The sequence below is a fragment of the Musca domestica genome, unplaced genomic scaffold, assembly GCF_030504385.1.
Source record: "Musca domestica strain aabys unplaced genomic scaffold, Musca_domestica.polishedcontigs.V.1.1 139, whole genome shotgun sequence".
NCBI lineage: Eukaryota > Metazoa > Arthropoda > Insecta > Diptera > Muscidae > Musca > Musca domestica.
Genome location: NW_026712191.1, coordinates 1,096,810 through 1,110,150, shown reverse-complemented (window position 1 = coordinate 1,110,150; position 13,341 = coordinate 1,096,810). Strand labels below are relative to the sequence as shown.

Below are 13,341 nucleotides of genomic sequence, written 5' to 3'. Positions count from 1 at the left end.
TTGAAAATGTGTAGACAACCTTACTACGTCTACCCAACATACCAAATATGAGAATAATATTACAATAAGCTTATGAACATAAGCCTTAAGCTTGAGAAAACATTGAAAAATGTTTGTGTAACAAGTATAGAACAGTCGAAACCCTTACTTATAAGCTTATACTTGTAATTGTATAATATGCTTACGAAAGTTATATTATATTAAGCTTATTTTTGTAATAGCATAAAATATTTATTGCTTTTATTTTTAATCATTTCAAACCTTTTTCTTTGATGGCTTTGATACGATGACGATTTCTCCCTTTATTTGAGCTTCTGCACCTCCTTCACTTAAAATTCACTTCTATTGAATTCCTGCAACTGTCTGAAATTAGATTGAAATAATATATACCATAGATTCCCAGATTAATTATTCATCATTACCTTAAGAATTGGGTCCGGAAATGGGTCCTAAATTCACCTGATTTTGCTTTTAACCAAAGACAATTTTGTCACAATTTTTACAAAAAATCAAAACTAGTTTGTCAACAAATGACATATTTGAGAAAAGTTTGTGAAACATAATTCTTTCTCCAGCATTGTTGAACAATAAAAATTGAAGACAAACTATTTTTATAATATTACTAGCTGGCCCGGTCCGCGTTGCCGGCCCCTACTTTTAGTCTATAATGCATATTTTTTTAAGCATTATAGAATTATGAAAGCGGCACAATTTTTATTATAAGTAAAATAACTCCATAGTAATTTCTAAATAGAAATAAACATTCATGGGAAAAATTATAATAGATAATAATCTACCGTCGGTTTTAGATATTTTGAATAGCCTGATCTTATTTTTCAGCCTAAGGCTATAATTGAGTGTTAAAAACCTGTATGATATAGAACTTCTATAATAGCCCCATGTGAAAACTCAGCTAAATTTTTGGTATTGAATTTCCAATGTTAAGAATACCGTGCTGCGTGGTATTTAGTTTTGTCCACCTCATAATTGAGGGCGGAATGATTTCAAAATAGTCAAAGATAATTGCTTTTTTACACCCATTACCGTGAAATATTAATTAATTTATTTTTGTCATTTAAATTGTGAGTTGGAGAACCCATAAAGTCCATATTTTTCATCATAGTATAATTCAATAACGAACAAAAAAATTAATATTCGTGATTTTTTAATGTTTCTGCCACAATTTGATATTTCGGAGTTTATGGCATGTAGATGTTAATCCCACATCTACGTTCCCAACCAATATTCTCTTTGGAGTTTCAAATTCAATAGTATATCAAATTTTCTTTTCTGACCAAACATTGGTTAGGAAAGCGGATTTGTGGGTACACTAATGTGAGAACTATATTCGAATAAATGCCTATGTGGACAATTATCTGAGGGACGATTCTCTACCCCAGAGTTGCCTAAATACAATTTTTTAGCCAAATCAATTGATGAATGTGGTCAAGACCAAGATGGACTCTACTCCGAAAATTGAAAATATTATGAGAAGAGGTTTTTACACCCTTAGAAACAAAGATGCCAAATAAAGGCCTAAAGATGAAAAAATTTCGAAGACCCCGAACATGGCTTAAATTATATGATGGTTATACCAAATCATGATCATATTTTGCGAGGATGGTTTCTTATCAAATTAAAATGAGTGTAAGTAAAATGTGGTTAAAATGTAAACAATACTTGAAATAGGGTTGTACCCTTATCCGGGGGTCATATATCATGACCTGCAAAAGCGATTTAAGACATCTTGAAAGTTTAGGAAGAATTTCTTTCTTTTTTCCTAAATGTCCAATTCGCTCTACCATTTTGCACCCTTTATATTCGGTATTTCACTGACTGCAGTTCCAATGAATTGCATTTTGAGTTCTCATTGGGCGGATTATTGCCATATGAAAGATGTAGGTCCACGTAGGTCACTCATTTTATTTTAAATATTATTCATTCAGATTTCAAGGCAATAAAAAATGTTCACTTCAATATAGTATGTCAAATTGAAAAAAATCACACCAAAAAGAAATTAATATATTAATATTTTTATTGGATACCATTCCAAAATTGTATGAATTGTCAAGCCGTTCTTTAGTTATACCTTATGTAATTTTTCCCCGATTTGAGAATTTTTGCAATGAGATCTCTTTTTTCAAGATTTTTAGAAATTTTGACTTAAATTTGGTGTGACCGCGTTAAATTATTTCGATAACATCTATTTCGTTTCGCCACCACATAATTTGGTACTACACTTCAATGTAACCCGGCTTCTATTTCAGTTCTCAAGAAATCGAGTCAAATAAATTGGTATTAATATTCGAATCAAAAAGAAAAAAAAAATATTATAAAAAACATTACAAATGTACATTCGAAAAAAGTAAGTCAAAATGGAAAAAAAAACATACAAAATAAAACATTACGATTGTACATTTCAGAAGTCAAAATGAAAATGTTAATATATCACATTTTTACGCGATTTTTTTGAATATTATCCTTTTCGGAAAAGAGACAATTCAGAATTTGTATGAATCGTTAAAATCAGATCAGCGGTTCTTGAGTTATAAGCGTAGTAACTAACACAACTTACATTTATATATATAGATTCTCATTCCCATTTGCATAACAAATATTTTTGTCTGTCTGCTATAATTACTTGAGTACAGCCCAACATACCTAAATAACTTGTGAATAATAATACTGTTATTTATGAACTTGCCCTTTAATGTTGACTTATCGAATATATGACAACTCTATATTAAATACTCATCTGTCAATTTTGAATAAACTGTAACTTCAGTCTTGATCTTGTTTTCATACCAATAAGTACCATTGAATAAACGTATATCTTAAACTATTACACATTACATAAACATTACAATGAGCTTAAGAACATAAGCCTCAAGCTTGAGAACATAGAATAATCGAAATTGAACCCTTATTTAAAAGCTTATAGTTGTAATTGTATTATATTAAGCTTATTTGGTACACAATATTTATTTTGTAATAATTTTACACATTTGATACACTGATGGTCATCCCAACTGTCACTTCCTCCTGTAGTCTTGATATATAGATGCTTTCTTTTATCTTATTTTAGCTTCTGCATATCCTCCACAAATTTTTGCACCTCTGCGGTCCGGAAATGAGTCCCAAATTCGCATGCTTTTGCTTTTTACAAAAGAAACCTAATTTTAGCTGACAATTTTCACAAAAACTGAAAACAAAAACTGAGAAAAGTTTGTGCAACATAAGTGTTTTTCAAGCATTATTGAAAAATTGTTATGACAACCTATTTTTATAATATTATTCTCAAGCTGTATTGTATTTTTGGTATGTTGGGAGTTTACAATTAGTTTTGGAACAGCTCATGGTATAAAACTTAAAAAAAAATGTTTTCTTTACAATTTCAGTTAAATGAAAATTAATTTTTACCTTGTTCGTGGAAAAGAACATTCTAAGTATGGGAAAAAAGTATTACTCGTGTTTTTTATGTCAGGTGTGTTACGAAAACTTTCCATTTAAAAATTTTCGGTAACTTGTATAGAGGGAAATATATATCTCACGTACAAATATCACAAGTTATCGTAGTATCATTTATACATTCTTGCAGGTTCTGGAACTGAGCAAATATTTGTACAATACAAACATTTTTAGGAAATGTATTAGAGTCTGGTACCAATAACGAATACATTTTTTCCCAGGGCACGACAATAATCACGCATTAATTTTTTCGGTAATGTATAAACACAACAAACCTTTAAAGAGAGAGAGAGAGAAAGAGAAACGCATCCCATTTATTTTCCTTTTTGTTTGTTTTAAACAAATATTACCAAGCAAACAGAAGAGAAAACGACTCTAAAACAAGAGAAAAAAATCCCACAGATAAATTGACAGAGTTCGGGTATACATCAGTCAGACATGACTTTATATAGACGTGTTGGACATCCGACATGACACACCGATAAATGTACTGATATTTTTAATATAGTCTACCAGATTTATGTCAATGACTGTCCTTTAAATGTTATCAACCGTTCACTGAATAATTAAAAATGCCGGGATCTAAAAATATTGCTCTTTTTGATGTGTTAAATTCAAAAAGTTTAAGGGAAATAGACCTAGAATGTTCAAACCATTAGAGGCGTACGACTAGATTTTAAGGTTGGGTGAGAAAAATGCGCTCTATGGGTTTGCAAGCAGACGAATTGAGATAGAAGGCTAGGTTTTTCACACACGTGTATTTAAAGTTCGCAAAAATTAGAAAAATTTCGTATGCCCGCCCCGTCTTTGTACAGCCCCCATATAACTGTGCCAAGTTACCTGGTCAAATTTTACTGCATAGAAAATAAATTTTGACAATGAGATGTTGTCAAATGAATAATTTTGAAAATAGTTGTCATACGATTGCATGACTTTACCTTCTTAATTTTACCATGCTTCAAAGTTTGGTTGGTTGGTATTGAAAATGAAACACATCGGTCCACGTTTTGATATAGCCGCCATATAACGGTACCTACCGGTATTCGGTATTTTGATGATTTTCGACGATGATGATTTTTTTTTCACGGATTTGTCTTAAAATTGACAAAATTGAAATAATGGGTTCTAGCTTCGGTGGCGAAGCATTGTATGTATAGGTCCACAATTTTGTATAGCTCCTATATAAAGGAACCTACCAATATTCGGTAGTTTTATGATTTTTCCATAGTTTTGCAGTGATTTGTGTAAAAATTGGTATTTGTAAGTCATAATGGGTTCTAGTTCCGGTGGCGAAACTTTGTATGTATAGATCTACGTTTTTGTATAGCCCCCATATAACGGTACCTCCGGACATTCAATATTCTATATTTTGATGATTTTTGCCACATTTTTCCACGTATTTGTAGTTCATAATGGGTTCTAGCTCCGTGGCGAAACATTGTATGTATAGGTGAACGTTTTTGTATAGCCCCCATATAATGGTACCTCCCGATATTCGGTATTTTGATGATTTTTGCCACTATTTTTCACGGTTTTGCCTAAGAAATGGTATTTGTGGGTAATAATGGGTTCTAGCTTCGGTGGCGAAAAATTATTTGTATAGCCCGATATTTGGATGATTTTTGCCACATTTTTCTAGCTCCGGTGGCAGAACATTAAATATTTAGGTCCACGTTTTCTATGGCGCAAATATAACGAAACCTCCCGATACTCGGTATTTTGATAATCCGAGTCACATTTACAAACGAGACTGTTTCCAATTTGGTATTTAAGAAGATTTGAGATTTATGGCAATACTTAAAGTATAAAACTTTTTATAGAGAATCCCGTTTTGGTCCCCATAAAACGAGCTCACCCACTTTATGTTTTTTTTTTTTTAATTTAATTTAATGATATTTGTAGTTTATAGTGGAACACGTTTGAATTCACATACTTTTATATACAAATGTTTCTTTATCCAATGGTGGAGGGTATTAAAAGTTCGGCTCGGTCGAACTTAATGTTTTGAAGTCATGCATATGTTCACATTTTTTTCAAAATTATTCATTTGATAACATCTCATTGTCAAAATATATATTTTCAAATCCATTGTATACACACACTTCAGAGATGGGCACCTGTTTTCTTGCAGAGATGAATATGTTTATTTGAAATGAACTTGCCTTCTTAATTTTACAATGGTTACATCTTTGACAACATCTCATTGTTAAAATATATATTCATAAATCCATTGCATTCAGATATGGGAACTTGTATTCTATTCATTTTCTATTCAGTTAAGCTAAAATTAAAGAAAATTCAACTTCAATACTGTTAGTAAATAAACATATTAGGTAAATAAACATTTTTAAATAAATGTATATGGATTCAAACGAATTCCACTTTAATCTGCAAATACCATTGAGATCAGTTGAATAACGTAGATAACGTTATAAAATATCAATATGGACAATATTTTAACACCGGTTGTATAACCCATTATGAACTGCAAATGCTGCATTTGAAACAAATCCGATAGAAATTGTGGCCTAAATCGTAAAAATGCCAAATATCTGCAGGTATCGTTATATGGGAGTTATTGGAAAATGTGGACCTATTTGTTCCACCAGAGCTAGAACCCATTAAGAACTACAAACACAAAATTTTAGACAATCTCGTTAAAAAGTGTGGCTAAAATTACCGAATATCCGAAGGTACCGTCATATGGGTGCTATAGTAAAACGCGGATCTTTACAGACTATATCGTTCTGCCACCAGAAGTAGAACCCATTAAAAAACTCCTTATACCAAATTCGCAACAATTCTGTGCACAAAAAAAACCTTTAAAACACCGAATATTCCACTTTATTCATTTCACTATTTTTAATAATTAGTTGAAATATTCTATGTACGGACGAGATTCTACACTTTTCCCAAATATATAAATAAATAAATAAATCTTACTAACAGTGCCAATGTTCTTATAAATACCAATACATGCTTTTACAGGAACTAGGTACGGATGATGTAATCAAACGTTTGGCTGAGTATCGTACTAACCTTGAAGCAGAGCGTTGTGAAGTTACTCTTAACAACGTTATTGATAATGCGTTGGATACAGAACGGAATCAGATTTTGGAGTTGATAGAGGTATTAGCTCTCAAAATGGCTCCCCCAATTCGTAGATTTCTTGCAGAAGGAGCTGAAGTCTTGCACGAGGATTCGAATTCAATGGAACGTCTTATGTTGTATTTAGAAGGCTCCTTGAGCACTCTATATGAAACATTAAATGAAGTTAATTTTGCTCGCACTTTAGATGCTATTTGGTCCCAGTTATCATTTATTATGCACGATTTAATCAAATCGAATCTAGACGTGAGTAATTTATAATAATAAGAAGCATCAGACTAAATATTAAGTATTTGTTTCAGAAACGTCGCCCACCAGCGTTCTTTCACAATTTACGCAACACATTGGGAGTAATGCTTTCATGTTTCAAAAGTGGAAATATTGTTTTATCCAACAATGAGGAATTAGCCGAAATTGAAAGGGTTTTGGAGCTACATGGGTTCGAGACAGCAGATTTAATTCATCAGTATTATTTGGAAAGACTTGGGCATCAAAAGGAATGCATTAAGTCCAAATATGGTCAATTGACAATAAAGGGAAGGTTTAATGAAAAAGGTTTAGAGGTAAGCAGAAACATTTCTTTGTACTTTGTTTAATTTTCCTGAAATATTTACTAAGTAACAGCCCCACTCAATACCCGTCGTATACCCTCGGCATTTCCACATAAATTGAATACATGAATGTTACCGAGATACGTCGGACGTACAAATTTTCTATGGTGAACGATTTTAACACAGAACTTTTTTGTTTTTTGCTTGTTGAAAATATGGATCTTGGGTACCTGGCTATACGGTCAAACATAACATTTTAACAAACGTTGTTTTTATAAAAACAACAATAAAGGGATTTAGCCTGACCATTTTGCAACAACATAACATTTTACTATATTGGGGAAGGTGAGTATTTTTGTACGGTACGTCGGGTATTAAGTAGGCCTGTAACTAATTTTTGAGAGGCTAAACAACCGAATGTCTACTATTTCATACGAACTCAAGCAAGTTTAGTGAAAGGAATCGTCTCTTGTAAAATTGTAATGTGTGCAAATAATGTCCAAACTAAATGCAAACCAATGTACTACTACATGTTTGCAACAGTCCCAAACATAACATATGTTTGGGTACTGCAAGTAAACATATGTTTAGATTTGGTTGTTGTTGCGACGATTTTTTCTTTCAATTACATGCAGCTCCCAAGCAACTAGTACAATAAAGTCTCGTTCACTGCCCTATCAACATTAATATCATTGCATTATTTCAACTGTTCTTTGATTTATAATTTTAATAACTTTGTTTATATTTATCACTTGAAACCAAAATTTAACACTTAAAGTTCAACACTTTTAACTTCACATTCTTACCAATCCGATCGTGTCAGACTCCAACAATCAACTATATCAAACCACTCCAAATTTAATTTTAATTAATATTTACAGTTATATTTAAAACAAGTAAAAAGCTGTAAGTTCGGCCGGGCCGAAATTTTAATACCCTCCACCATTTGGAATACCGAATATAGGGAACGTGGACATGGGCCATTTACGAACTTAACCTGCCTACAACAGACAGACACACCCTTGATCAAGAATATATATAGTTTGTTGGGTCTGACATGAGTATTTCGAGGAGTTACAAACGGAATGACAAAGTTAATATACCCTCCATAGTATGGTGAAGGGTATAAAAAGGACCAAATCTGAAGTGATAATAATTTGCATTTAACCATTGAAAATTTTAATTTTCCTCAAAAAATGGTATTTTTTGGTTGTCCTGTCTTTCAAATCTTATCAAACGTTCAGTGAATAGTTACAAAAATGCCGCGATGAATACAAATGTATCAAACGTTACGAAGTTGTGTGTAATTTGCAAATTTGTAATAACAAGATTTTAATTGTACATTCCGGAAATATAGGAAGACATTTAAAGAGATTACATCCTGAGCAATATGCAAACTATATCGAAACAAAACACGCAATGAAAATACAAAATTGTGTAAAAGCTAATGAAATTTTTAATTACCAGTTGGGATCAGATTAAAGTTCTTACTTCTTAAAAATTAAATACTTTTAAATAAATGAGTATTAAGTATGTCCCTTAATTCCCACTTATTCAAAAAGTGATTCTCATATCGAATTTTGTATAATTTCGCGAAGTCGGATAAGATGTTCAATTAGATACTGTTGTATCACTTAATAATGCATGTAAAGATTAAATTTACCATCCTTTTTTCTCTCATTTAATCACTTTATTCATTATCAATGCTTTTATACCAAAAATCAAACACCTAATATTTTTCCAAATCATAACATGCACATTAAACCCAAAAATTTTTTTTTGATGTGGTGCATGTGGTACTCTACATTTTTTTATGCTCCGATTGCGGAACACTACGTTTTTTTAGTGTTCCGATTTTTTAGCGCTCCGACTGCGGTACAATACAATCATCGTTGTGTTCCGGTACAGTATCACTAAAATATTTTTTAGTGGTAGCGTATCGGTACACTACCGTTAAAATCAATCCTACGGCAGCGGGTTCTACGATACTGGATCGACCCGAAACAACAAGATTCCAGTTTCGGCCAGCGGCTGCCAACCCAGTATGTACATGTTTGTGTTTGTTTATTTTTCTGCATTGGGAGCAGCATCTCCCGGATTTTATTGGTCCGTGCCGGCATTGAGGAAAACCCCGGACCTTGGTTCTGCTCGGTTTGTCAGAACGTCATCCACCACAGATCTGTTTCGGTGCTAGTAATGGATGTAGAGAATGGTTTGAGAGACTACAGCGAAAGGGATAATGTTGCGACATGCTGCAGTAACGTAGTCCCCAGCGAGTCCACTTCTTCGTCATCCTCATCAGAGACGTCGCAGTCTTCAGAACAGCGACCAACACCGCATCATCTAACGCCATCATTCTTGCAATTCAATTGCAACGAACTCCGAGGCAAAATTGATCAGATAGTGGAATTTATGAACCGAAGGAATATTAAGATCGCAGCGGCGCAGGAAACCAAGCTGAATGAAAATTGCATCCTGCAACATTGCTATGGTTACAACGTATCAGAAGTGGAGGTGGGGATTAGCGTTCCTGTTACACCATTCTGTTCAGTATAGTCTCGCTTGAGCTAGTCTCTTGTGACCCATACATGGAATGTATGGGGGTAGCAGTCAAGTGTGGAACTGTCGAGGTAGAGGTGCTTAATATATATATCCCGCCGATTAATAGCTGTGAACCGCGTTATTTGCAAGATATTAGCCTATTGTTTGTAGGCAATAACCGCCTGGTACTAGGGGATTTTAATGCCCACCATTAGTTGTGCCATTCCGTCCTAGGTAATGACTAGAGGTGATCAGCGCTGGCAGAGCAGATTGACTGCTCCACATTCGGCACGGTTGACGAGGATGCCCCCACCCGAATAATAGGAGAGTGCCACAGTTCGCCAGACTTAACCATAGTGTCACCCGGTCTGATAAATGACGTGACTTGGCAACCAGTCATTTCTCTTGGCTCAGACCATCTCCCGATAATCGTCTCCATCGTGATCTCCATCGTGAGCGTGATGATCTCCGTCGTACCAACCATACTGATCCTAGAATCAGTAATTTGACAGTGGGAGTCAACCGGTTGGTACAGGATCATAAGAGAAAAAAGTGGCTGGACCCAGGAAAAAGGATGCGCGGTGTATTTTAACCGAAGCGAAGAGTACTAAATTGTATCAGATGTCTTCCCGCCGAGGGGGAACCACCACAGTTTACGATGACTGATGTTGCAAATGTCATCCGGAACGCTAAGTCATCCAAAGCGTTGGGCCGGACGGAATCTCAATGGTAATGCTGAAACAGCTGGATACGCCGGGAGTCGAGTGCCTAACGAAAGTTCCCAATTTGTCGCCCGAAGCCGCAAAAATGGGCCGGGTGGTCCAGCTACTGAGGCCAGGCAAGGATGCCAGTAAAGGCGAAGCGTACAGTCCGATTTCGCTTTTGTCGACAGTAGCTAAGACTCTTGAGGCTTTACTCATCCCCAGAATTAGAGAAAGCTATCCAGTTGCCTATCATCAGCACGGATTGCGTCCACAACAGCATTACACTCCATTTCCACACATATTAGTAGAGGGCTGGACCAGAACAAGCCGTGTGACAGAACAGTGTTAGTATCCCTTGACCAATCAAAGGCAGTTGATACGGTCAATCATGCCATACTATTTGAGGACGTGCAGAGAACCTCCCATCGGCCAAGTTTGAAACGTTGGATAATCAACTGTACGTGTGGACGCTAGAAGTCCAAAGCCCGTAGAGTGAAACAGAGAGTTCCCAATGTGTGGTGATATCTCCGGAACTGTTTAATCTCTACCTTGTTGACCTCTTATAACGCGATATGTCGGTCTGTGGTCAGCTATGCGGCTCCAGTGTGGTCTGCGAATACTAGTGCTACGTAGTGGAAGCTCATCCAGACCTGCCAGAACGCTGCCCTAAGAACTGCGACAGGGTGCATTCTCATGACACCAGTGGACCATCTACATGAGGAGGCGAAAGTCCTTCCCTTACGTCAGCATAATCACAAGCTTTCGTTGCAGTACCTGCTTGGGGGCTACCGTGAGAGTCATCCCAACCATCATATGGTGGATAAATCTCCCCCATCCAGGCGTGTCAGGAAGGACATACACGATCTAGAGAGGGAGGTCCAACGCTCCAAGAGAGAACCTCTAGATCAAGAAGCTTATCAGGCAGGTCTAAGTGGCATTCATACCGATGCAGTCACCGATGCTATTAGCAGTTATAAAATGAATGCCGTCCGCGGAGTCCACCCACATCCATTGCAGCTGGAGAACGCCAGCTGTCTAGACAAATCAGGGTAGTTTTGGAGCAATTGCGTTGAGGATGGTGTAGTCGAATTGATGAAGATGTGCGTGACGCCTGTCCGGCGTGTGATACAATACCCTGTACCTTTTTAATTACACAGCCAAACCTACCCAACTAACTTCAGAAGATCTCTGGTTACAGCCCATTCAAGTAGCCGAATTTCTAAACCTGCAGATGGAACCAGATTAGCAGAACGCAAACTCTTGCATGTACCACTGCTACAACAACCGTTAAATTTTTTAGTGATACTGTACCGGTACAGTACACTATCTTTGCGTACTGTTTATTTTCGAACGCTGTGTTAAAGTGTATATAATCTGTCAATGGTCAAAAAATATTATACACTAGCCGAAGTTTTAGTTTTTAATGCACATTTTTAAGGCATAATAATTCACAGATCTGGCTCATATAAGTGACACAATTTTTATTATAAAAAATGACTTGACTAAATAGAAATAGATACCCAGTGCACAATGTCAATACATGTTCAAGTACCGGTCGATTTATAGTGTTTCAATTTGAGAAAAACCTTAATGATTAGCGTATATATTAAAAAGTATATATCATGTAAGATGGTTATCTAACTAAATTAGCCCAAACACACATTTTTAGCCAAATCGATTGGAAAATCTGGCCAAGACCCTCGAAATTGGTAAAGTCAGGAGGTACCTTTACACCTAAGTCTGTTTTTTCACGGTCTTTTTGTACACGGTTTTGATATAACACGGTTTGAAAATTGAATATTTTTAATTTTTTTACACGATTTTATTCCATTTAGCACGATTTGAAATTTTATGTACTTAAATTTTTTTGTCAAATTTAATTTTTGCGAAGTATGTTCATATCACAAAAAAGTATTTATGAAAGAAAAAAGTCTGAAACCATCGATAGTATCAATAGTTTGCGAACACTAGCTTAAAGATTTAAGTGAATTCCCCTTTAGCGCGTACAAACATTTTTTACTGGTCAAAGCAAATGTGAATAGCACAAGCATTATATATTTGATTAAATAAAATAGACATGAATTCTTGTTCTTAAAAATTCTTGTTTTTCACTAATTTTAATAGGTTTTAGAAATTAGGAACAAATCACCCATAAAATCAATGTCTTTTTTACACGGTTTTTTTTTTTACACGGCTTCTTCTGGAACCAATCTACCGTGTAAAAACAGACTTATGTGTAACAGATACCTTTGAAGAAGGGTCTACAATTGCACGAGTAGTGTATGATTTGCTGCTATGCACTATGTTGACTACCATTCGAATTATTTTTTGCAGAGAGTGGGTGCGTTTTAGAGGGCTTTGGACCTCCACTTTTGACTTTCGTAAAAGCGGGAGGGGACTTCGAACCTCGACTTTTGACTTTGGTAAAAGCCGGAGGGAATTGCTTAGATTTCAAAACGAGTGTTTGGGAAGATCTACCGGATGGTGAAGATTTACTATTTTTTGTATTAGTAGATACCAGAGTTGGTTTTAAGAATGATGATGCAACCACTTTACTAGATTGTGGCCAGTGAAGAAGGCTGTGGTGCCTTTGATTGCAAGATTTCCAACTATTGGTGTTATGACAGTTTTTAACTACATGGCCACATGAGAGACAGTTGATACATGTAATGAACAAACTGACCAATCAATCATAATGGCTGTTTGTCAGGTGTTACTACCAGGGTTCTGTCGAAAAGAGGACTGCGGGAGCCATTGATCAGCTATGCTTCAGTGGGGTTAGGGGGGTTCTTGTGCCTTTCCGCAGAACTAATATTATTACAAAAAAAATATTCTAAACTCCCTTCTTAGTAAGAAATTTTAAAGAATTAACCAAAACAAAAGAAATAAAAACTACCCCAGGCTTACGCATCTTTACCCACCCATACCTTAGTCCTAATAGCTTGGAAAAAAGTAACTAGAAACATGTC

The 13,341-nt window shown here is 35.2% G+C and overlaps 1 protein-coding gene across 5 annotated transcripts in view; it reads left to right on the top strand.

Annotated features, from left to right (window-relative positions):
- LOC101893030 (protein unc-13 homolog 4B) overlaps positions 1–13,341 on the top strand; it is a 305,332-nt gene that overhangs the window by 234,803 nt on the left and 57,188 nt on the right. For all 5 annotated transcript variants that reach the window (XR_009341667.1, XM_059118973.1, XM_059118974.1 and 2 more), the window contains 2 exons: positions 6,457–6,822; positions 6,879–7,139. Coding sequence is in view for 4 of the 5 variants with exons in the window: in XM_059118973.1 (XP_058974956.1) it covers positions 6,457–6,822; positions 6,879–7,139 (627 nt within the window). In the remaining variant the exon portion in view is untranslated. The remainder of the gene's footprint in view (positions 1–6,456; positions 6,823–6,878; positions 7,140–13,341) is intronic.